This window comes from Vulpes lagopus, chromosome 18, assembly GCF_018345385.1.
Source record: "Vulpes lagopus strain Blue_001 chromosome 18, ASM1834538v1, whole genome shotgun sequence".
In the NCBI taxonomy this organism is placed as follows: Eukaryota; Metazoa; Chordata; class Mammalia; order Carnivora; family Canidae; genus Vulpes; species Vulpes lagopus.
This window is the reverse complement of record NC_054841.1, coordinates 3,911,988-3,937,525: the sequence shown is the minus strand read 5'-3', so window position 1 is coordinate 3,937,525 and position 25,538 is coordinate 3,911,988. Positions and strand designations below refer to the sequence as shown.

Sequence of the window (25,538 nt, the reverse complement as noted above, 5' to 3'; positions counted from 1 at the left end):
TATTAATCTTGTACTTAGTTTGCAAAGATTCACCAATTGTTAACATTTTGCCACATTTGTTTAACCTGTCTCTCGACATTTATCACATTGTTACCGTGGTTGCCCAACTGTTTGCCAGTAAGCTGGGGGCAAGGTGACTCCTGACCCTGAACGTTTCGTAGTATCTCTTGAAAACAAGAATTTCCATTTGTGTAACCGTTAGGCCAGGATCGAATTCAGGAAATACACGGTGGATACAATGTGGTTACTCGGTCTACACGGTCTGTATTCAGGGTTCTTAGCTGTCCTGCTAGTGTCCCTTACCGCAGCTTCTCGGCGGGGCCGGGATCCGACCGAGGGTCACCCGGAGCTCTCGGTCCGCACATGGCACATGGCCCGTGAGGTCACTGGACAGTGCAGGACGAGCAGGCCTGTGCTGGCACCCGCGGGACAAAGTCCTTCTTCCCCACGTCTGATTTCTCCTGAGGGATTCCAGCTCCTCCTACATTGTGGCTCAGCTCCTTTGGGAGAAGTAGAGGCTGTTTTGCAGCCCAAAGGCCCCTCCTACAAAGCAGTTAGTGACTTTCCTGTCCTTACCACTGACCTCCCACCTTGGGCCTCGCCAGGTTTGTGCAAAGTACGCAGGGTTTAGGAGCTGCGGGTCTGGGTGGGGCTCGGGCCCAGGCAGGACGGACCCTTCCGCCAAGGTCACCTGCCAGTGGGAGGCAGGGGAGGGAGTGCCCGGGTTGGGTCTGATACCTTCCGTCCTGCCTTTGAATCCGGGTCCAGGGGCCAGTGTCCGCCACCGAGAGCTCCTCCATCAGCTCAGGGCCCCCGCACGGGTCTCCTTCATTTCCACATCCCCGGCTCCCGCTGCGAGCCCAGCACACGGCAGGTCCCTGTGTGTAGCTGTTCGAGAGCGGGGACCTTGGGAGCTTGGCCAACACTGGAGAGGGGGTCTGGGGACGCAGGTGCCCCCCGGTGTGGTTGTCCGCTGCTGCCCCAGGGGCTTCGGCGTGCAGGGCAGGGGAAGAGCCACGCCGGTGTGAACGTGCGTGGCAGGGGAGGGCAGGTGGCCACGAGCCCGGGGGCCCGGTGTGGTGGCATCGTGAGCCCTGACAGGGCCGCTTTCTGAGGACCAAAGCCCAGGAGAGGGGCTGGAGAGGAAGCGTGGGGTCACGCTGGGAAAGGCCTGGATGGTGAGCCCTGGAGTCGAGATTGTGCCTCTTGACAGCGCTTCCCCAAACTCTGAAGATCACTCGTCACCTTTACAACTCTCGCCAAGTTCGAAGGAAACTTTCTCTCATTAGCCTTTTCCTATTATAAATACTAATTAATTTTTTTCTTCTGTTATCATTAGACAATGTAAAAATAAAAATGTCCACCCATGTCTCCCTGAAGGGCAGCTCAGTGGCTGTCTGACCACCCCTGAGGAAAGACAGCTGGAGACCCTGGGAGCCATGGCCGGTTCTGAAGGCCAGGGAGGGGCATGTCTCGCTGGCTGCCGGACTACGGTGAAGTCACTTCATGCTCTGGATACGGTGGCCTCCCCTGTCAAGTGATGGGTTGAGACAAAGGATTCCTCATGATACCACTGGCTCGGACAGGGAAAGCTCTCTGGAGGTGGTCTGGTCACCCCATGAGCTGGGAGCTGTGGCTCCCTTGTCATGTCATGAGCCCCCCCAGCAGGGAGCCCACAGCCAGTGCTGGTGCCCAGGGTCCACCACGGCAAGGCCCACATCTGGTGCTAGGCCTCCGGGCACTGTGAACAAAGGCAGCCTTTGGTCTTGAACTCTAGGAAGTGACTGGGCGATATTCTGTGTTGGGAGAGGAAGAAACACCCCTTCCACCAGGATGACAGGCAGAGAGCAGAAGAGTAGCGGCTGGGCCTCTTGGTCAGCTGGTCCCATCAGTGCGGTGACCAGAGCCGTGTTGGGTGCCCACCAGCGAAGGGCGGCTCTCCCAGAGACCCAGGATTCTGCGAAGACCCTACACCTGGACGCAAAGCCAGGATGCGTGAAATCGTTCATATTCAGATTGGCCAGTGTGGCAACCAGATTGGAGCCAAGGTAAGAACTTGATTCCCGGGACTAGCTTTCCCTACAGGCCCCGGGTGTGGCCCACAAACGAAGTATCACAGGTCAGCGGGCAAGGTAGCAAGTCCAGCAGATGGCCTGCACTTGCTGAAGACTTGGCTTAATTAAACAAAGCCCATGGTGAAGGGGACACAGCTGATGGCGCAGGCTGCAAGGGTTAACTGAATTCATGTTATCTCACCGCCACTTGCAGGTACACCATGTTTACTTTTATGACCTGTGACCTACGACTTTTGTATCTAAAGACAGTAATTTGTCTCAAAACAGTTGCCTAAAGTTTGTTGGGCAACTTTTTACACCATATCACAAAGATGCCTTTGCCTCTCTTCTCTTGTTTATGTTACAAAGTTTAAAAAGATCCACATCTGTTCCATTTAGTAAGCAAAAGAAGACTAATGAGGTAAACCTAAATGTTTTAGTAGCAGAAATAATTAAAATACACTCCCAGGAATACAAATGAGTGTGTGTCCTCACCTAAACTTTGGTACAAAGTGCCTGGTTCGGTGGCTAACTAACAGATGGCACAGCCCAACAGGCCTCCAACCTAAATTTTAACCCCAATTTTACACAGTTGTACTGTGTTAACAACCATCTCATTGTTTCCTTTGCCATTTTGAAATTAGTCTCACTAGTATGAATTGCATTACAAATTAAATTGCATTGGGGCACCTGGGTGGCTCAGTCGGTTAAGCGTCCGACTCTTGGTTTTGGCTCAGGTTGTGATCTCAGGGGTCGTAGGATGAAGCCTGTGTGGGCTCCGGACACAGCAGGGAATATGCTTGGAAGCTTCTCTTCCTCTGCCAACCCATGCCTCTCTCTCTCTCTAAAATAAATAAATAAAAATAAACAAATCTTAAGAAAATTAATTGCATTAGAAGTTAAAACAATTGTGGTAAAACATACACAGTATAATATTTACCACTTTTTGAAGATTTTATTTATTTACTCATGAGAGACACTGAGAGAGAGGCAGAGACACAGGCAGAGGGAGAAGCAGGCTCCCTGCAGGGAGCCCAATGCGGGACTCCATCATGACCTGAACTGAAGGCAGATGCTCAACCCCTGAGCCACCCAGGCATCCCTAAAATTTACCATCTTAATCATTTAAAAAATATATTTTATTTATTAGAGAGACTGAGAGCACAAGCAGGAGGAGCGGCAGAGGGAGAGGGAGAAGCAGGCTCCCCACTGAAAAAGGAGCCTGACAATGTGGAGCTCGATCCCAGGAACCCCGGATCATGACCAGACACTTAACTGACTGAGCCACAGGCGACCCACCATCTTAGTCATTTTTAAGTGTACAGTTCAATAGTGTTAAGCATATTCACGGTGTTGTGCTTCCAATCTCCAAATTGCTTTTCCTTTTGCAAAACTGAAACTCTGTTCCCATTATATACTAACTCCCCATTTCCCCTCCCCCAGCCCTAGGCACCCATCCTTCTACTAGCCAAGAATTTGCACTTTTTTTTTTTGAATTTGAACTTTTTAAAAAAATTCATATTTATTTAGAGAGTGCGTGTGAGCAGGGTGGGGGCACAGAGGGAGAGGGAGTCTCCAGCAGGCTCCACGCCCAGTATGGAGCCCAATGCAGGGCTCGATCCTGCCACCCTGAGATCATGACCAGAACCCAAATCAAGAGTCGAAGGTCCAGGGACACCAGGGTGGCTCAGTGGTGAAGCATCTGCCTTTGGCTCAGGGCATGATCCCGGGGTCCTGGGACTGAGTCCCACATCAGGCTCCCTGCGAGGAGCCTGCTTCTCCCTCTGCCTGTGTCTCTGCCTCTCTCTCTGTGTCTCATAAATAAATAAATAAAATCTTAAAAAAAAAAAAAAAAAAGTCGAACGTGCAAACAACTCTGCCATCCAGGTGCCCCAGAATTTGAACTTATTTAGGATAGGAACCTCATAAAAGTGACATCATACAGTATCTGCCTTTCTATGTCTGGCTTATCTCACGGAGCATTATGTCCTCAAGGCTCAACCACGTTGCAGCCTGTGTCCAAATCTTCCTTTTTTATGGCTAAATAATAGTTCCTTGTGTGGATACACCACATTTTATCTACTCATCTGTCCATGGACACATAGGCTGTTTCCACCTTTTAGCGATTGTGAATAATGCAGCTAGGAAGAACTAGTCTTCTAATGCAGCTGTTTATTTTTTTTTTTTTTAGATTTTATTTATTTATTCATGAGAGACACAGAGAGACAGAGGCAGAGGGAGAAGCAGGCTCCATGCAGGGAGCTGGATGATGGGACTCGATCCTGGGACTCCAGGATCACGACCTGGGCCAAAGGCAGACGCTCAACCGCTGAGCCACCCAGGCATCCCTAATGCAGCTATTTAAAAGCTGGGGCAAAGAATATCACTGCCGGAGACGAAGTTGCCATCTTTCCACACCACGCTGATGAGACTTTCCTAAGTCAAACACAGAGAAGTGGGAGGCCCCAGCCCTGCCCTCTGAAGTGGGTAGATAATCTGGAGCCAGGCTCAGAGAGGAAGTGCAGGGTCGAGATAGGGCCTCCGCTCTTACCGCACCATCATGTCTTCTGGTGTAACGTTAGAGCCCTGGTGACTACTTATTATTTGGGGCCATACTTAGTTGGTGGTGTCATAGAACTTAAATTTATTTATTCCTTCAGCCCCTGAACAGTGCTGGTAAATTACTATAAAATAGAGTCTGGTTAATGAGACCCCGGCCAGGGCACAGCCATCACTTATAAGATAGGGCTAGGAAAACACCCTTGGGGATTTTAACATAAATGAATATATTTTCATTGCACTTGAATATGTCCTTCTCTAGGGCAATGAAAGGGGCTATCTCAGTAACTGTTCCCATATTAAGAGCTCTGCACACAGCTATATTAATAAATACTGTATGTGTGATTGAAAGTGTCATATGTTTCAAATAGTTGCAGGAGCTGTGCATAATCTTGAATTGTGTGCACACCTGATCATGAAAAATGCACACTGCTAAAAGCCGTGCCTGGATGTCCTCGTTATGGGCTTTTTGGAAAACTGCATGAAAATAAATCCCCAAGTGAAGGAGGAATTATTGTAAAATCAGATAAGAATTCAGTCCATTTTCATTTAATGGGATCTATACTTTACTAGCTCGAAGCACTGTAAGGTGAAATTACAGATACCCTGTCTGATGTGAAATTGTAAAACGACAGCTTTAATGTATATGACGGCCTCCATTTAATAGGAGCAAAATCCAATTTAATATTTTATGTGTTGGCATTTTATTTAAGGCATTCAGGTGGGTATAAAACACAGTCTTCATGTTTAGTAGAGGCAAGAGCAAATTACACTGTGCAGTGGGCATTGACAAAACGGGCCTAAAAGAACGTCTGGGAGAGGCCAGGCCGGACAGATGGCTCCAGGCAGGCCCAGGAGCACCCTCTTCCTGTCTCTCTGGTCAACCTGCTGGCTCCCGGGTGCCTACCTGCCCTTTACTGGGGGTCCCTCTGTACTGACTTCCCCTCCTGCTGCTTTCAGTTCTGGGAGGTGATTGGCGATGAGCACGGGATCGACTCAGTGGGCGGCTACTGCGGGGACTGTGCTTTGCAGCTGGAGAGGATCAGCGTGTACTACAACGAGGCCCACGGTAGGACCCTGTGCTCTGGTAGCAATGGTCACCTGCCCCAGGGACGCGGTCAGACGAGGGCCTGGGGAACGGAGCGTCAGAGTGATGTCCAGGCAGAGCCGTGAAATCCCCGGTGCAGCGGATCCCCAAGTCCCATCCAGGGCAAGGAAGGACCCCCGATGAAGTCACGGGGTGGGGTGGGGGTGCATGTGTCTTAACACCTGCTGCCAAGCACCAACTTTCCTGTTTAGTTTTTAAATGAAAACCCGGAGACACTTCCAGCAGGGGCATAATCTCCATCATGGGCATGACGACAAAACAACAGAACATGACGGAAAAAGTATTTTGAAGGTATTTTATAGACTTGAGCACTCGTTGTTGGGGTCAAGGATATCACTCTGAATGTCTGTCTTCTAGGATAGCTTTTTCCTGACTGGTATCTCAAGGTTCTATTTTGATGAAACATTAACTATTAGAAAAACAACAGTTTGCTGACTTCTTCTTATTTTACTACACAGGTAAGAAATATGTACCCCGGGCGCTGCTGGTGGACCTGGAGCCTGGGACAATGGATAGCATCCGATCCAGCAAACTGGGAGCGCTCTTTCATCCAGACAGCTTCATCTACAGTAGGTTTTCCTGCAGGGGTCCCCCAGTATCCGCCCCCCACCCCCCCCCCAACCCCAACACCCAGGCAGCCTGGTTACAGGCCTCTCCCTGCGCAGGTAACTCTGGGGCTGGCAACAATTGGGCCAAGGGCCACTACACGGAGGGCGCCGAGCTGGCCGAGAGCGTGCTGGACGCCGTGCGCAGCGCCAGCGAGGCCTGCGACTGCCTGCAGGGCTTCCAGCTGGTGCACTCGCTGGGCGGCGGCACGGGCGCGGGCATGGGCACGCTGCTGCTGAGCAGGATTCGCGAGGACTTCCCCGACCGCATCCTGAACGCCTTCAGCGTCCTGCCGTCGCCCAAGGTGTCGGACACGGTGGTGGAGCCCTACAACGCCGTGCTGTCCCTGCAGCAGCTGGCGCAGCACGCCGACGCCTGCTTCTGCATTGACAACGAGGCGCTCTATGACATCTGCGTCCGCACCCTCAAGCTGGCGGCGCCCAGCTACAGCGACCTCAACCACCTGGTGTCCCTGACCATGAGCGGCATCACCACGTCCCTGCGCTTCCCGGGCCAGCTCAACGCCGACCTGCGCAAGCTGGCCGTGAACATGGTGCCCTTCCCGCGCCTGCACTTCTTCACGCCCGGCTTCGCGCCGCTCACCAGCCGCGGCGGCCAGCAGTACCGCGCACTCACGGTGGCCGAGCTCACGCAGCAGGTGTTCGACGCGCGCAACGCCATGGCTGCCTGCGACCCGCGCCGCGGCCGCTACCTGACCGTGGCCTGCATCTTCCGGGGCCGCATGTCCACCAGGGAGGTGGACGAGCAGATGCTGACCGTGCAGACCCGGCACAGCAGCTGCTTCGTGGACTGGATCCCCAACAATGTCAAGGTGGCCGTCTGCGACATCCCGCCGCCGGGGCTGAGCATGGCCGCCACCTTCATGGGCAACAGCACGGCCGTGCAGGAGCTCTTCAGCCGCGTGGCTGAGCACTTCTCGGCCATGTTCCGCAGGAGGGCGTTTGTGCACTGGTACACCAGCGAGGGCATGGATGTGGGCGAGTTTGCCGAGGCCGAGAGCAACATCCATGACCTGGTGTCCGAGTATCAGCAGCTCCAGGACGCCAAGGCCGCTGAGGAGGAGGATGCAGAGGCCGTGGGGGAGGCAGAAATGGAGCCGGAAGACGGGCCCCAGGTACCTGGTGAGGCCGCGTGAGGCCTACGCAGGGTCCCTGCAGGGTCCCTGTCCGCCCCAATGATCACATGCGCATCCCGGGGACAGGGCCCAGGTGGGAGCTGGGGGCACTGGGGCCTCCCGCTGGCATTCACTAACCTTCCAGACTTCCATACTCCTGTGCAAACTCTATTAACTGGTTTTTATTTTTATTTTTTTTTTATTTTTATTTTTTTATTATTAACTGGTTTTTAATAGCAAAGTGAATTTGTCGTGAAGCACTGCCTTTGTTGAACAATGTTGATTGGGTAGTCACTGCACGCACAGCTCCCTACCAGACACCAAGACTCCGGGTGTGCGGCATGTGCTCTCCACCCGTTTGTGGTGCTGACAAGCACCCTGCCACCCTTGCTTGGCACCCTTGCTAAGAGTCTTACCCTAGGTTCTGTCATGTGTGCTGCCCAGCATCCTACCTCCTGGTACTTGCTGGCCTCCAGAAGAGCCAGGTGACTAATTGGTACGTGGGGAGCTGTGCAGCCAAGGCAAGTGAGTCAGCATCCACTAGTGAATTGTGTAGACCTTGTGTGCACGTCAGCGTACTAACTGGAAAGGGAAAAAGGGAGGAAAAAAAAGTGGCAATGCTTTTCATCAAAATACCTGGCCAACCTCCCTCCCCCAAAACAACAGGCAAAACTCACCAACTCCAATCCTCTGATCTTTATTTCTGAATAGCTAGCTTTTAATGTGTGTGTTGAGATAGTTTCTTATGAGTGTTGGATTCTGGGAATTCATTAATCACCATCTTCAGTTTTCCTTGTAAAGGCTATTTCAAAATGCCCTTTTCACTTTCATTCAGTAAACACTTTCTGAAAGCGCTCTGTAGCCTCTGCTCTTTCAGAAAGGGCACCCGGTGTGCTGGGCAACCATTCAAATGCAGGAATTCGGCAGCCGCCCGCTGCAGTGTCCTTCCTCCTTGTGGAGGACGTGGGCTCATTAGGGAACTTTTACAGTTCAAATTAATTTGCAGAAGTTGCCATAAATGTTTGCATGATGACACAGCTTTAGCCATTACCAGAGTTTAATCTGCTCACATTACAACAGGACCAAATACACAGGAGTGTAATCAAATCATCCATAACTTTTTAATTACAGTTTACCTATTTCTGACATACAGCACAGCCATCCCTTCCAGGGCCATAAGGGTCTTAATGGCCTTCTAGAATTACCACTGAGCTATCCTATTTGATCCATGGGTAGTCAGCAATGGAAGAGGCTCTGACCCTCCCTGCAGGAAATATTTACTTGCAACCAACTAGGCTCTGGTTTCCCGATTCGTGTTCGTAATCTGCAATAAGGTTAGCAGGTGGCTGCACGACACTGGCTGCTCATGCTGAGAAACATCACTCCTCATGTATGCATTGTGATATAACTACATAAAATCTGTATGGAGAGAAAATGAAGTTCTGCTAATCACCTTCACAAGCCTTTTATCTACAACACTTAAAAAAAAGTTTTAAACACTTTCTACTTGTGGTTCAAGCACTAAAACCAAAAGCAGATTTATTAGGAAACTGTACCTATGCTGTTTGAAGTTCATAACTTCTTAGAAACTAAAAAGACTTATGACCTTTGAAGTTATAAGAATTTATATATGCTTCCTCTAGCACTTGCCTTCTCCAATCTAAAAAGGCAATCAAATAGATACAAGGAAGAATACAGATCTAAATTAAAAAAGAAAAAAAAACCCTGCTGATTTATATTACTGTCAAGATTTTTGTTTGCTCAATAGTAATCATTAAAGTACAAGGAAATTCAATTTTAAATGGCTAAATTGCTTTATTTCAGACTAAATAAATTCCATTTCTTGGAGCCTAACCGCCCAGACTGATTAATTTGAGTAGTTAAAAATATTTCAAAATGTATCTCACCATCCTACTCTTTTGTATGGTAGGAATAGATTAAAACGCGCGCGCACGCGCGCACACACACACACACACACACACACAAACAAAAAACCCCACTAGAAACCAAAAGAAATCTGTCCCCTCAGATTTTGAGCCTATTTCTTTAGTGGTATGGTTGCCATGGCGACACTGGTCTCAGAGGCAGAGACATGGGATCAGAATTTCAGACCTTGTCCAGTTCCTTCACTTTACCCACAAGAACCCTGCATGAGCAGAGATTAAGGACTCCCTCGAAAATCACTCAACTAGTTAGTGAAATATACACAGGTCTAATCAGGGTCCCCTGGTTGTCTGGACACAGTAGTCCTGCCAGCTGCCCAGCTGGCCTGGATACAGGAGTTTACTTTATCCCAGTATCAGTTCAGGATTTTTAATCACAGAGAAAGAGGCTTGAAGAATCTTTGTTGGGCAGTCAACTTGTCTTTTATTCGGTTACTTTACCCAGTTCCCTATCACCAGCCCCCACCCCTAAGTCTCACCTTAATTACCCCATCTGCCACTCTCCCCGAGATGACTTCTCTCTAGTTACTCAGCTGGAAAGAATTCAGCCCTTTGCCCATCGGCTTTGTTCGTCTATGAAAAAGGCCTGACAGCCTTGGGATCCATTTATTCTTATCCCCGTAATGAAAGATGCTTCCTAGGACCTTGATCTTGGGAACCGAAGTGCTGGCAACTGAGGTGCCCTGACCTCAGGACAGCAGATCAGCCCAGGCAAAGAGTTCATGGCACCCTCAAGTGGCTACCGCCCAGTGGCCCAGCTCTCACACTCATCCAGAAGCTCCTCCTTGCATGTCCTGGGCCAAGAATTAAATAAAACCTACAGGTCAAGTGTCCCGGGGCAGGAAATCGCCTGCAGAAGGCAGAACAAAAGCATTTTCTTGGGCTCCTCCTCAGCACTGCTCAGTGGCCCCCACATCTTATTGTTAGCTTAAGTACCATGGTGAGAACTGGTCCTGGCATAGAAGCTGAACAGTGTTTCAAAATTTCCTGTTCAAATTTATTTCTCCATTCTCCAAAACAGTTAAAAATCAAGCAGTTAACTTTGCAGTGGGTGTTTTACTCAGCTGAGTGCTTCCAAGTTTCAAAGGAAGATAAAAACAAAACACTTGCAACAAGTCTTCACGCCTGAGTATTTAATGAAGAAGCTAGTCACTGTGCAAAAACCACGGAGCAGTTGCCTTCCTCATGCCCGAGACCTGCAGGCAAGTTTTAAAGATTTAACTCCAGCTCGGCCATCAACTTGATGAGCAATGTACTGAATGGCTCTGCTCCATCTCCCAAGAGGAGCACTCCCAGGACAGAGATTCATTTACAAAACAACGTGAAGCACATTTCTTGCTTAAATCCCGACATGAGCACTTCTTCTCCACAGGTTTTAAGTGTATGATAAAAAGTGAAGACCACAATTTAGTACTTTTTCCCTCTAATCTATGCTTTTAGTAATTATTGTCATTTAGACTACTGGCTAAGGAAGCTGCACAGGAGAATGAGGCCAGTGGATAAAAACCCGTCCACCACTCTGCCGTGCCTTCTGCAATTCAAAGATAAGGGACAGTGAGAGCCTCAACAAGAGGCTAATTTTGTCAATTTGGTACCATGAAAAAGAGAACTTTCTATCCTGAGACATTTTAAACATCTTTTCTGTTTCCCTCTGCTCATGAGATACTAAATCTGCCTCCCCCCCACCATAAGAAACTCTGGTTTGCAAGGTCCTAATCCTGCAGCACTACATGGTTCCTATGAATAAAAAGTCCAAAGGAAAACAAAAACCAACAGTGAGAGTGAACCATACTTTAATTTATTGGCATTGTCAACCTAGGACAAGACAGGGATTTTTTTTTTTTTTCCACAAAGGGAGATCGTTTTCAATCTGCCATAACATGTACCCACACATCTTCACCTCGGAAAATGTAGCATTTCAAGCTTTAGTCAGGGTCTAGGAGGAAAGAAGAAAATGCACCAGTTGCTAGTCTTTTGTGTTTTCTTAAAAATGCAACATGAACATGGGCAAGGACTTCCTTGTCACGAACTGTATAACTCTGGCGTCACTTCGCATGGCTGATGCTGACCCTTGGCTCTTGGCTGTTAGAAGTGCTGGTTCACCTGCATGGCCTTGACTGAATGGGGGACTCTTCCCTCCTAAGCAGGACCAAGTACACTCCTGGCAATAAAGAAACTACTCTGCCTTTAAAAAGACACTAAAAGCCCCCTGTGCTCCTGGGCTGGGAGCATCCCCTGCAGGGCATATGGAGAGCAGTTTTGCTGTTCTGTTTTGTTTACTGTAGCTGGACACCATTTCCTGATCCCAAGGACATCACAAGGTCAAGGTAGCTTGATGCAGAGTTTGGCTCGGCACTGCTGCAGGGTCTCAGTGATTTTCTCAGCTAGCTAGCTCATTGTTAAAACAAAACAATGCAAGATAAAACCAGGTCTCATTACTTAGAATTATGAGATGAGACAGAGAGCCCCTAGAAAAAGGGCTACATTCAAAACACCGCATCTCCAGACTCATAATAAAATATTTACTAATTCAAAATGGAAATGAAAAGTGCTTAGGGGAGACAGCTCCAATAAGTAAAATTGCTCATAACCACAAGCTGCCAAAGGATTCATATTGATCACATTTCCTTGCTACTGCAGGTCTGATGCCTTTTTTAAAGCCAAACAAGAAAATTAAACCTGAAAAACATCTCTCTGGTTATTTGCCTTGCTTATCTTTGAAATAACAACATCAAGAAGAAGTTTGGAGATCAAATCACTTCGGTAGTTGGGAACGAAGAGTCAGAATTTATCAACTGTACAAAACTGTTATTGCACAGAATTCACTCTACATGGCCCGTATCTCTGGAGAAGATGAACCAAGCCCTTCGAAAGAATCAGAAATTTAGCAAAAACAGTTGTCACTGCAGGGTCTTGCAGATGTTACTGCTTGATAAAATCACAGGACCCTTGCCTGTGCTTGTAGCCGTCATGTTCAGGAAGCAGTCATTTGTGAGAACATTAGCAGATGTGGGGGAATAAAGACGCAAAGAACCGCAATTTGTCATGCCCCTGAACTGTTATGTAACTCCGACAGCAATTACAAAAAGTGGGGAGTTTATCCTCCAAATTATTTGATGTTGTGCAGACAAATGAAACAGGTTTAATTAAAATAAGATGGCTCTCTACCTAAGCACTGCTAAATGAGCTGAAAATCAATGTGCCAATTACTTCTGCTTGTCAGGGCCCGAAACAAGATTCTTTTATGATGCCACAGGAATCCTATCACCTGTATGCTTTAAATTATTACCCTGCTAAATAACGTCTGAATGTACTGATTGACCAAAAAAAAAAAAACCGGTCAGAATTCAAAACTAAAATTACTTTGTTTTGAAGGTACTCTAAAAACAAGATGCAAGTCTTTTCTAACAAATCAGTAACTTACAGATTACTCCTTTTTCACTTTCACAATTTTTACGGTGCTGCCGGAAGTCTTCTCGGCATTTGCTTTGAATTCTGCCTTCAGTGCCTCTCTCACTGCTTTTGCACAGATCTGGGAGTATCGGATGTAGCTGGAAGTAAAAGATAACATAAAATTAATGTTCAATGATCCGACCAGATTGGTATTACTTTTTTTTTTTTTCCTTCCCACACTTAATTTTGGTTAGATTGTACATTATTGTAGAACTGGATTTAAAAATGATCAGCGCCAGAAGCCAATCTACACAGAGAAAAAGACCAGAAAGAAATGTACCTAAGTCTTAATTGATATTAGGATGGGTAATCTTTGGTTTTTCTTCCTTGTACCATCTTCCCTCTTTAGTTACATGTTAAAGTAAAAGATACATAATGATTTAAAAAAAAGAAAAATCCCACAGTACAGGAAGTAGAGCAAAATGTTATGGGAGGCTATAAGTATTTCCCCCCCACCTTTTTTTTTTTTTTACTTTTTTTTTCTTTACGCTATTCTTACAAGATAAAGTATATGTAATTAAGAGGAAGAAAACTATTTTGAATTCAACAGTTCTTCCTCTGATTACTTCAAGGTTTTCTTGAGAGAATATTGGATTTTGTTCTGCCACTGATGACACTTCCCAATTAAGGTTTCTAAATGAAACTGAAAAGTCCTTACAGAACATCCTCAATTCTAACAAAACATCTAACAGCCTGCTTCCTGTTTGGTAGATGGACTCCCATCAACATCTTATTTTCCAAAAAATGTCAGCTCACTTTTTACACTTTTTGAAAACAGGAAAGGGGGGGGGGGGAGGAGTGCTGCTGTCTATTTTCTTAGGTTTCAGATTTGTTTTTTTGGGCCAGAGGCAGGCATTTCAATGCCTCCTCAGGCTCTGACTAATTGGGCTGACCTTCAGGCTGCTCCATCCTTCCGGAGAGCTCATGCACCTGTAGACGCGAGAGAATCAACCAGGAGGATAACGATGCGAGCCCCGCGGGGGGGGGGGGGGGGGCACCGCACCTGTCAGAGCAGGTGCTCAGTAACCCGCCCCGCGCCTGGGGCCTGGGTCTCACTCGGCGCCCGCCGTCATCCACCCCAGGGTCGGGCCTCGGGCTGCTCCGTGTCGCGCACGTGCCCGCGGTGCCACCCGGTCAGCTCACATGGCAGCGGGTGCACGAAGCCACAGGTGTGAAGGCGGGGACCCCCCCCCCCGTCCCCGCAGGTCGCGTGGTCGCGCGGGCCGCACGCGGGAGCTCCCGGGGCCTCCACTGCCCTCGCCGATGGGGGTCAGCGGAGTCCCCGCAGGGGCTCGAGGCTCCCCCCGCCCCCCGCCCCCCGCCGCCATCTTGGGCCCGCGCTCCCCTCCCCCCGCCGCCGCGGCCCCGACCCCCGCCCCCCGCCGTGACCTCCGACCCCGGGCCGCGCCGCCGGCCCCCGCACCCCCGAAGCGCGGGTCTACCTGAGTCCAGCCTGTCGCCAGTACGCCACCATGATGTCGCGAGCGCGGGCGCGTCGGGTCGAATCGCGAGGACGCCTCAATGTCGGCTCTGCGCGCGGCCCAGCGACAGGAAGGTCAGGCTTGGGAACCGGAAGAGGCGGGACTGCGGACCTGCCAATCTCACCGCCTCTTGCCCCGCCCGCCCTCCCAAGCAGCCCCTGCTGCCCCGCCGCGGAATCCCCCCGACGCCGGGAGCCAATGGGGGCGCGCGGCCGGGGCCTCGGGTGCCAATCCCCGGGCGGGCCGGCCGGCCGCGCCCCACGATTGGTTCCGCGGGAGCCCCGGTGTGCCCCGCGGGCTTCCGTAGTACCCCGGCGGGGCGGCGGGGGCGGGGGCAGGAGGGCAGCCGAGGGCGGCGCGGGCGGGTCCCCCCCGCCCCGGGGCAGCGGCCCGAGCGAATCCCGGCCCTGCCGGCGCGCGCGTGCGCTGCGGGGGCCGCCCCGACGTGCGCCCCCGGGCCAGAGGGCGGGGGGTGGGGCAGGGGGCGCCGCGGGGGGAGGGGCAGGGGCGCCAGGGCCGCGGGGCACACCGGGCCCGCCACAGTTCCGAGGGCAGTTTTCAGGGGCCGGGAAGGTTCTCGCGAAGGAACAGGAGAGCTTCCGTCTTTAACGCCAGGCAGGGGGAGATGCCCCGGCCGCGCGGGCCTCCCGGGCCTCCCGAATCCACGGCTCCCGCGAGCTAACCGTCAGGGAAGAGCCGCAAACTGCCGGCTACTCAACCACAGCGGAAAATGAGAACTTCTGGAGTTTTGTCATTAGATCAGAGTAAAAAAAAAAATCAAACAGGATAAAAATTTGCTTAGAAATCTTTTTATCATTAGGGCGTTACACCTTTTTTTAGAACAAGTATAATTTTACAGAAATTATACAAGTAAACTTTTTATCAAAGATCAATATTTTGCAATGTTTTGTTTAATTGAAACGTTATTTCATTTGTAAAAACCATCTCCGGTTACAAAAAATAAATCAAAAACCTCATTGAAGTTGCTTTTACAAATGTCCTAAGAAGTCTTAAGCTAAACATTTTAAGTAGAAACACTAATTTTTAAATAGTTTGGCATATTATTTCTATGGTTTATGTACATATACTAACTGGTTTCTTTTACAGGAAACCCGGTGAGTTTATTACATTAAGCACTGTAAAATAAAGGCAAGAGCTAATCACCTTTTAACAAAAATACTCTGTATGCAACAACTGCAAATATCAAAGATATTATTTCCTGGTTGGTAACTGCCTGCTACAAAATATGAAATACATTTACTGGATTATTTTTCAGATTGCAGCTGCCCTTAGCATCCAAAATAACTGATTTCCCGTAAGGAAAAGCTGCAAAGCACTTCACATAGTGGTTGGCTTAGGTCAATGCTGCTTCTCTCATTATTATTCTTTTTTTCTTCCCCACCGCCCCCAACCCCCCGCAGTTGCACCGTATTATTAAAAACACTAAGTACCTGGGATTTATGCTTCAGAAAGACATCATTTGAGTAATTTCAAATGACATACAGCTCTTCATGTAAAAAAGATGTTTTGTGGTCACAATTACTTCAAAAAGTAATTATATTCAAATAACCTGACATATCATGCTTTAGCAATTCCAGAGCCATGATTCTGACACATGGCAATTTATAAGTTAGGGAAATGTGAAATGCTAAGAGATGTGAACAGCTGTTCTTCTGTTTAAGTTTAGAGTGCTGCAAAATTCCGGTAATGACTTTATTTTTTCAGTGAACATCACCAGCCCACGGTATAAGCATACTAAGTCATAAAGTACAAATCTGAGGAAGGTAGTACCTTTCCCAAGTTCCAAAATTTTGGCAAATTAATACAGTACTCTTTTATACATTAAAATCCTTTTTTGTTGTTGTTGGGAGTTATAGATTATTTTAGGGATAATTTTCACTCCGAAAATATAAGTACCAAAACAAAACACTGGTTTTTAATGGTGGTTTATAGCAGAGCAAGTTATTTTATACAAATTAATATGTCTTTTCAAACTATATAATTTCTCCTTTTAGAGAGCATTCCCTTGTGCAAGCTCTTGCAGTTTATTGCAGCAGGGTAATTCTATGTATTTAGGTGGCTCTGCTTTGTTCGGAGGTTGGTCCAAAGCCAGGTAGAGATCACAATGCATGAAAAGCTTTACCATTCTACCTTAAAGGAGATTTAATATGCCAATATGATTTTCCAAGTACTTTTCAAAAACTGTTCAATTTTCACAAAATACTGGAATCCTCAAAATCAGATGGTCATTTCAAACAATACTTCAGATGATCCCTTTTATTTAGAAATCCTATACCTCTGTGTTTTGATCAGAAGTCCTATAGCTTTTCTTCAGCTTATTAAAAAAAAAAAAAAACCCTCTACCTAAAATACAGTTTTATTTTTTAAATAACAAATAAATATACTGCCGGTTTGCAGAGACCTGGGGAGTGGATGTGGAGCACCAATTTTCAGCCTCATTTCTCTACAAACGCTGCCGCTGCCATCGGCGTCCTTATGCTCCCTCTCGCCGAAGCCGCCAATTCTTCAATCTCAGCATTTAATTTATGTATCACCCATTCCATTGCTTCTCGGCCCTTAAAAAAAAAATCCAACACATTGATTGTTACCAAGTGAGAGCAGAGGCACATATCCAATGAATGGCACATCCGGAAGTAACAAGGAGCATTTACAAGTATAACTAAACCTCATCAGGATGGATTGTTCTTGTCCTTGCTTTTTTTTTTTTTTTTACTTTAATATTACTCACCAAATATTGAATGCCTTGGGCAACTGGATTGATCTATAAACTCATTTTTATTTTGCATTCAGAGGATGTTTTCAAAAGATTCCACGATTCAATGATCATGATCATTTATTTCAGGTTAGAGTGGTCCCTTTGGGGTGGGGTCAAAAGGTCAAACCCATTTTTTTTGGCCCATTATTTTATTTATTTACTTAAAGATTGTATTTATTTATTCATCACACACACACACACACACAGACAGAGACACAGGCAAAGGGAGAAGCAGGCTCCACGTAGGAAGCCCAGTGCAGGACTCAATCCTGGGACTCCAGGACCACACCTGGAGCCAAAAGCAGACACTCAACTGCTGAGCCACCCACATGTCCCTTTTAGTCCATTATTTTAAACCAAAATCCTGGATAAGGTGCTGAAAGATCTGGTCCCCGATTCCCTCTTCAACCAGTCTCTCCTGGTACTTTATGCAGGTTCTTGAAGAAAGGAGGAGTATTTCCTGCTTCCTCTCAGTGCCTTTGCACATGCAGCTCCTCTGCCACAGGCTTCCCAGCACATCCCTCACAGCCGATGTGTCCCTCATTCAGCACTCAACAGAACACTTATGAAATACTTGCATCTCTTTGTACTCTTCCTTTCCTAATGGCGTGATTAACGTCGACTTCCTCTTCATTCCACGAAGGCAGGGACCATACTTGTTTTGTTACCTGCTAGTCCCTAGTCTAGCCCAGCACTTACCCTAATACAGAGAAGACATCTGTAAGTATCTTTGCAGTGCTGAATAATTCCATTAAACGTGTGTTAGACTAGAATGCATTAAGTATCTCTTTCTCAAAACTTAAATTGTTTTATATCCTACATTCTCCAAGGGGGCAAATATCAGAGGTGGGGAGACGTTAAAAAAAAAAAATTCTGGGATCCCTGGTGGCGCAGCGGTTTGGCGCCTGCCTTTGGCCCAGGGCGCGATCCTGGAGACCCAGGATCGAATCCCACATCGGGCTCCCGATGCATGGAGCCTGCTTCTCCCTCTGCCTGTGTCTCTGTCTCTCTCTCTCTCTGTGTGACTATCATAAATAAATAAAAATTTAAAAAAAAAAAGTAAATCCTTTAAAAAAAAATTCTTACTCTTTTAATGTACAAAGTACACCTTCACCCTTTCATTCATCTATCCATGGTGTTAAATACTTTCATGTGCTGGTGGCCGTTAAGAGAAAAAGAATGTCTAAAATGGACCTGCGGGTTGCAGGGCAGAGAGGATGATGAAAAAGGCTGAGAACTGGCATCTTAAACAACGGTACACAGTGACATGACCAAGTACTTCTCCCACGCTTTTCAGGTCTTCTCATTTGCGATTCATGCCCAAACTAGCAAGATGGCTGACTGATCTTCACTTCACAGACGGGGAAACTGAGGCACAGAAAAGTTAACTTAATTGTCCAAGGTTGAAAGGCCGGAAGAGTAATGGCTTGCACATAAATCCAGGGGTGCCAGCCCCCAGAGCCTATGCAAGAAACTGCCTAAAAGAATTCTCACTGCATCGTGGTTGAGAGTTTGTTTGCCAGGACAAACACACGCTTGGTACTAAGCTCTTCCAAGACAGAAAACCCTTGAGTAAGGATCAGGGAGCAGCCTCACTTACTTTATTAGCATTTGAAGATATCGTGCTCGCCATCAGTCCTTCAAGGTAACTGCTAAGACTGACTCCTTTCACACTGATTATGGCTTCTTGAGTCAAAACAGTTCTGGAATACGACACATTCACATAGTTTCAGAATGACCTTTCATTTTTTAAGAAACATATGAGAAAAAAAAAAATTAAAACACCTGGTAAAAGAAGTTTGTCAAAACATTTTTTACTCACTTTTCTGGGTCCTGAGGATGTGGTTTGTATATAAGTCTTTCATCTACTGAAACCATATTTGTAAATGAAATCTACAGAATGAAGAAAAAAAACAAACTCCAATCACTTTGGAACGAAGATGAAACATTTATGAAATTAATTCACAAACCAAAATCATGCTAGGTAATTATATAAATAACAAATAAACCACTTTGATATTATTGCAAAAACAGAACTTAAATTTCACTATTCGCTGCTTCCTTTTTATTATAAAAATAATGAGTATGACAAAACCATTACAGTAAGAATGTGCACATGATCCCAAATTCATTTTATTGTGTGCTGTCCCCTGGAAACAATAAGGAGCCTCACTGGAGCAGTGAGGCTAAGCTGCAAACAGGAAAAGACAATACAACATATAATCATTGATTTCCTAAGCTACGGTGAAGAGTAAATATTCACCTGTACATCAACCATAAGAGACAAAAAAAAAAAAAAAAAAAGCTATTAGTTTAAAATCAAAACAAATGGAAGCCAAAACTTACATTAGTAGATTTAAGTTCCATTGTCTTCTCTACAGGATCAACTACAGAATGTTCCTGCACGTATGTTTTAGTTCTTGCCGCGCCAATAAGCTAAATAAAACGTTCACAATTAGTAATCAGAGGAGGAGGGATTTCTTAGCAAGCGTATCAATATTTTATTTGAAGGTAAAAATGTGTTAATATCTTGAACTAAAAAATCTGTTTCATAAAAGACAGAAGGAATCAGACAAAGGTCAGAAATGAGGCCCGTCTGAGGGTAACAGGAATTCACACACCATGAATGAGATGAGACTGCCAGATACAAAAACCCTTCCCAGAGGCAATTAGCGACCAGCCCGGGGAGAACGCGTGCTGTATAAAACAGACACTGAAACCGCCAAGGTGTGACAACGGAGCACTGAGCCTGAAATATGGAAATCAGAATATTTGGGTAAACATGGCATCTGGAGAAAGGAGAGCTCGGGAATATCTGTCAATATTTTCCTAGAGCAGTCTGAGGGAGAGGGTGCTGCGGCTTCGTTGTCCAGACAGAAAAATGACGATCTCATGAAGGAGGATAATGCATCCCGTCCAGGGTCACTGCTGTGCTTGGACCTCAAGCCAGCCCCCCTGACCTTGCTTATTTCTGTGTCCCTGCTATCCAACGCAGGCATTTGTGCATACAAAGCAATTAGGACACTTCTGTTGAAAAATGTGTCCTTTAGTTTTCTGAGTGGACCTCCCTTCCCCAAGGAGAAAGAAACGGGAGTCTGCTTATTATACCAGAGTTCTCTCACATTGTAATCATCTGGCACTACAGTGTCTTGCTGGTTAAATTGGCTCATTAAAGCCTGCTCACATGTAACTGAATAGAATTCTGTTTTTAAATGTATGGGGAGGAGACTCAAACCTCGGAACGACTGTGGCCTAGCTGAGTCTGAGAGTACACTCTTCACTTAGTGTCACGACCCACCATGGACCACAGCCACTGTCCGCTAAACATAACCACCAGCCCCCAGCCTCCAGATCTCACTACTGGCCTGGAGTGGTTGGCAAAAGCAGGAAAAGCAGAACTCAACTCCTTTTAGATTACAGAGCATTAGCTGGCTTCCTTCAGAAGGTTTTATCAGGCGCCTTCATGAAGACTGTAATAATATTTCCAATTCATTATACACTCATAACTCAAGTTTATTATAATACAATTTGAACTGATGCAAAAATGACATTCAGAATCGGCTCCCACAACCTATTTGAAATTATAATGTGGTTTAGAAAACTTCTCTACAGCAGTCACATTTCCACAGGAATAAAGACACACTTACAGATTTCACAATGGAAGGCAGTCCCCACTCTGTGCTGAGAAGTCTATGGCTGTGCAACTTTCCAGAGGGATCTATATGTCTGTCCAACACATCAACTCCAACCACACTTGGGTTCATAGGGTTTGGGTATTTCTGCATTGCAGCTGTCGTAACAGTTTCCCATGGGTGGCTGCCGACATGAACCAAAAACCAAACATTTGAAAAACATGCATATAAATTATACCGTTTTTATAACCCTTCAAATCATTCTTTATAGTTGAAGCTTAATTAATTTAACTAGGGAAAATTATTTTTCTAAAACCCTGACTAAAAAATGATTTGGGGAGCTCAATCTACATTTTGAACACATATAGAATTCTGTGTTTTCTCAGCACACAGGCTGTATGGTACAACTGAGGTTTACAGAGATATAAATAGCCTATAATGCATTAGAGTCCAGTTTTTTTTTTTTTAGAGTACAGTTTCTTAAACAATCTTTCCTATTTACTCATGTTCACTTTCACATGTAAATTGTTTCTAAGAACCATGGATTCATAAAAAAGTATTTAAAAAAAATATGTTCTACGAAAACAAACAGGAAAAATTGTTATTATTATACCATTTGTTGTTTTGTCTGGTCCAAGTTCCAAAAAGCTATAAAGATGTAACAAAAGTAGAACAGACACCATAAATTCTTTTATTAGGGATTACAAAAAGACCCAAAGTATTATTGATTTAAATACTGTAAATTAAAATATTTTTCCCTATGTTAAGGTAATAAATAACAGTGGCCCCTCCAATCTTTATCCATGGCTTTCCCCAAAGGAGTGATTCTGATTTGTTTTGAAAAGGTCACTCAATATCATAAAGTATTTTTAAGGCGCTCCTAATATACTCTTTTCTAACATTCTCTCTTAATATTATCTTCTTGAAAAAGCCCGTGTGCTTGGATGATTCAAAATGTGATGTACATTTGTTCACAACTTGTGTGAATAAGATGCTGGTACAAAAGCCATCCTTTTCAAAAGAGCTCCTTATTAACAACAATGAGTATTAGACGTGATTGAGCCCACCTGCAGTCTGATGCTACCCTATCTGCGCTCTTGTCTTCGTTGAAAGGAAAAAAAGATCTGGAGATAATGTTTCAAACCACATTTACCGATAAACCACACAGCATTACTTTTTATTTTTCTAAAAGCAAAATAGGTAGGCCGTTAATCCAGTTCAACTTTTCAGAGAACTAAGCCTGACAACTACTTCTTGCCAATAGAAGGAAAATCTCAACACCATTCATTTCCCAGAACCTTGGACAACCAGTCCATTAAAAATAGACATTATTTTTAATGTTTTCATTTTTGCTATTATATAAATGAACCTCATTCTGTTTTTAATCTCAAGCCTTATTCAGCAATCAATGCAGCTATATAAGGGGAGCTACTTCATAAATCTAAACAGTCCCCACAAATAGAAGTGATACAGGCCGAGCACTCAGATTGTTACCAAGGCAACTATCTAAAATGAAAATCAGATGAACCCTGTCCCTGTCTCCATCTAGTCATATACCACGGTTAGCTGGCTTCCTTGCACTTATCTCTTTCCTCCATCCCCTCTAAAAAATTAATAATTGCACATGGCTTCGGAGTGGTTATGTATTATTTGTAATATAGTCCTTCTCTGAGCCAACTCAACAACACTGGTGTTGACTTAACTTGAACTAAGACTGCTTCATGAAACACAATCAGCTCAAACATTACACAGGATGCACATTAACAGTCTTCCAGCAATTAATCTGAACCCCACTAATGTAATCATGTGAAAAGACCCGACGCTGGAAGACACTCAGAATGGCACCAAAGGACAGAAGGAAATCTTACCCACCTGCCCAATATCTTCACCTATAAAGGGAGGTGGGTAGACATTTAGATACACTTAACTCCAGCCAGGCAGCAACAACATCTTGATTAATCTACCAATATGTAACCAATTCAAAGAGCCCTGGCACATAGGGCTCTATTCCTATTTGTTGAGGGAATCCATGAATGGCTCCACTTGGATGCCAACTATATGTAAAGCCTCAGAAGGAAGTGCTGGACAAATATGGGGAAGCCACAGAATGAGGACTCTTGATGTTGCAGACAGCAGCATCCTTAAGATAGGTAACACTTTAAAAAAAAAAAAAAAGATAGGAAACACTTGACAATGGTTAAGATTTGGGAGTGGAGATGGTAACTTCCATTTCAGGACCAAGTTTGAAGAGCCCATAGGACATGTAAGCAGAGATGTCTGGTAAGACCTGAAAATAAGGATCTGAAGTTCAAGAGAGGCTGGAGCCCAAGATACAGATTTGGGTGTCATAAGTATGTATTAGCTGGGACCCTGACTGAAAAGCCCAGATTACTTGGGGAGAATCGGGATTGGAGCTGCTTCTCCCAGGACATGTCTAGCATATGTTTAAGTCTGTCTTCTGGGAGGAGGATCCCAGAGATTTCACCAAATCTCAGAGAGACATATAGCAAGAAGATTAAGAATCACTGATGAGATCCAAGACAAGAAGCCCATTAACAGAATCTTCTCGAACATTTACGAAGAAGGGGAAGAGAGGAAAACACTTAAAAGCAGAAGGAATGGAGACAGGGGTGGCAGGGAGAAGTGTGTCAGGAAGACAGAATCAAGTGGTTTTTGTTTTTAAAGATTTTATTTATTGGGGAATCCCTGGGTGGCTCAGCGGTTTAGCGCCTGCCTTCAGCCCAGGGTCCCGGGATGGAGCCTGCTTCTCCCTCTACCTGCGTCTCTGCCTCTCTCTGTGTCTCTCATGAATAAAAAAATAAAATCTTAAAAAAAAATTATTTATTTATTTATTCATGAGAGACAGAAAGAGGCAGTCATAGGCAGAGGGGGAAGCAGGCTCCCTGTAGGGACCCTGATGCCAGACTCAAACCCAGGACCCCCCTGATGCGGATCCATCACCACCTGAACCCAAGGCGGCCCTCAACCACTGAGCCACCCAAGTGCCGCAGAATCAAGTTCTAAGAGGTGGTAATCAAGTTTAAAGAACTTCCGAAGCACCGAAATCCAAAAGAGGACTGCCAGCAAGAAACCATCCATGATCCCGGGGGCCGAAACAGAGTAGTAAAGACTGCAACCGGGTAAAGAGAAAGATTGCAAATTTAGAGTTTTTTTTTTTTTTTTTTTTTTACCCCCAAAGACTGTAAGCATTAGGGAAAAAAGGAATCTTCCCCGAGGCTAACTAACATCACACTTCCCAGGACCCAGTGGACTCCTGGATGGGCCTGATTCACTGAATACGGAGAGAGCTTACAACGTCTTTTGAAACTGCCCTTGGAAACATGGTTTTGTTTTGTTTTCTTTTTTTTTAAACCAAATGGTCAGACTAAAGCATACTGCAAAGCTATAAAAACTAAAACAGTGTGGCAAGAGCAGCGAGATCGGCGGGACGGAGCAGTCGGCTCAAAAACGGACTCAAACGTCAAGGGCAACAGAGCGTAGGCCGAGGGCGGCAATCAAGTGGAGGCTGCTGCCCCGGGGTAACTTAAGCGCATTAACCGCTTCTTAGCGCCCCAAACGCCGCAGCTGCTGGTCCGCGCGGCTGTTCCCCGCGGGCGGAGCGCCGAGCCTGCCGGGGGCGGCTCACGGCCCGGGTCCCCGTCCCGTCCCCGCAAGAAGGGGCGGCCCAAGGTCGCGGGGCTCGGGGAACCGGACCTGCACCCCGGCTCACCCAGCAGGCACCGCACGCGACGCCGCCCGAGGCTCGGCGGGGACCGCGCGGCCGGAGGTGACACGCACGGGCCTCCCTCCCCGGGCACGGCCGACCACCGCGTGCCGGCCGACCCCCCCCCCCAGCCCGGGCGGCGGGGCGGAGGTCCCAGGCCCTCTCGGGGGACGGGGGGGAGCCTGGGCCGCAGCCTTCGGGTCCCCGCCCCTCCCCCACCTAGACTTCCGGTCCCCGCCCCTCCCCCACCTGCGCTCCGGGTCCCCCCTCCCCACCTGGGCTCGGCCCCACCCCTCCCCCACCTGGGCTCGGACTCCGCCCCTCCCCCACCTGGGCTCCGGGTCCCGGCCCCCCCCCCCCAGGCCCGGCGCCTGGAAGCTTCCTGAGGGGCGCCCCGGCCTCGCCAAAACGGCCCGCCCACCCCGCGCCTGCCCCGCCGCCCCGCCCCCCGCCCCAAACTTACTCAAAGACGTGCTCTGAAGTCCAGATCTTCATGGTGCCGGCGGCCCGCGCGGCGTCCGGGCGGCGCTAGGGGACAATGAGGCAAAAAAGCCACACTTGCCCCCGCCCCGCCCCCGCAGCCGCCCCGCCGGCCGCGCACCGCGCACCGCGCACGCGCCGTGGGGCCCGACGCCAGGGACGTCCCGACGCGCGGCCTCACGCCCTATCCCGTCCGGGTGTCGCCCCAGCCCGGCGCGCGGCGCAACGAGGCCCCGCCCCTTAGCGCCGGGCGCAACGCGCCGGCGCAGTTCCGGGGCAGCGCCCGGGGCCGCCGGCGTAGGCGCTGCGCTGCGCAGGCGCGGCACGCGGCCGGCTGCCCGCCCCCTCGCGGGCGGCGCGGGGAGCGCGGGGAGCGCGGGGAGCGCGGGGAGCGCTGACCTCTGCGCAGAGTTGGGCCGGGCCCAGCCGCCGCCTGGCGCGCTCCTGCCCCGCTAGGCCCCGCGGGCGGCCGAGGGCGGCAGCAGCCCCGCCTGCACCCGGGCCCTGCCGTGCGGCTGCTTGTCTTAACATGGACTGTCGGGCCCCAGAGTCCAATCGGGCCGCCAGCCCGCCCCCTCCCTCTCGGC

General features: G+C 47.6%; 3 protein-coding genes across 6 annotated transcripts; 1 reads left to right on the top strand and 2 right to left on the bottom strand.

The window, feature by feature from the left end:
- Nucleotides 1–475: 475 nt before the first annotated feature.
- TUBB1 (tubulin beta 1 class VI) lies at nt 476–9,257 on the top strand. 4 transcript variants are annotated; one of them, XM_041732741.1, is made up of 5 exons: nt 476–605; nt 1,340–2,048; nt 5,574–5,682; nt 6,180–6,290; nt 6,387–9,257. In XM_041732741.1, exons 2-5 carry the CDS (start codon nt 1,992–1,994, stop codon nt 7,481–7,483), a joined length of 1,374 nt encoding a protein of 457 aa, XP_041588675.1. In that variant the 5' UTR covers nt 476–605; nt 1,340–1,991; the 3' UTR covers nt 7,484–9,257. The 4 variants fall into 4 exon arrangements, with proteins under 4 accessions (XP_041588675.1, XP_041588677.1, XP_041588676.1 ...); XM_041732743.1 differs by having other exon boundaries at nt 497–605; nt 1,381–2,048; XM_041732742.1 differs by having other exon boundaries at nt 497–616.
- A 1,924-nt stretch (nt 9,258–11,181) lies between these two features.
- Nucleotides 11,182–14,458, bottom strand: ATP5F1E (ATP synthase F1 subunit epsilon). Its single transcript, XM_041732746.1, has 3 exons — nt 14,301–14,458; nt 12,830–12,956; nt 11,182–11,341 (listed from the first exon to the last, which is right to left on the bottom strand). The coding sequence occupies exons 1-2, from the start codon at nt 14,330–14,332 to the stop codon at nt 12,833–12,835; spliced, it is 156 nt and encodes a 51-aa protein (XP_041588680.1). The 5' UTR covers nt 14,333–14,458; the 3' UTR covers nt 11,182–11,341; nt 12,830–12,832.
- Nucleotides 14,459–15,132: 674 nt separating this feature from the next.
- Nucleotides 15,133–25,118, bottom strand: PRELID3B (PRELI domain containing 3B). The gene is made up of 6 exons (XM_041732745.1): nt 24,935–25,118; nt 20,763–20,931; nt 19,462–19,551; nt 18,938–19,008; nt 18,716–18,818; nt 15,133–16,915 (listed from the first exon to the last, which is right to left on the bottom strand). The coding sequence occupies exons 1-6, from the start codon at nt 24,964–24,966 to the stop codon at nt 16,796–16,798; spliced, it is 585 nt and encodes a 194-aa protein (XP_041588679.1). The 5' UTR covers nt 24,967–25,118; the 3' UTR covers nt 15,133–16,795.
- Between the last annotated feature and the right edge of the window lie 420 nt (nt 25,119–25,538).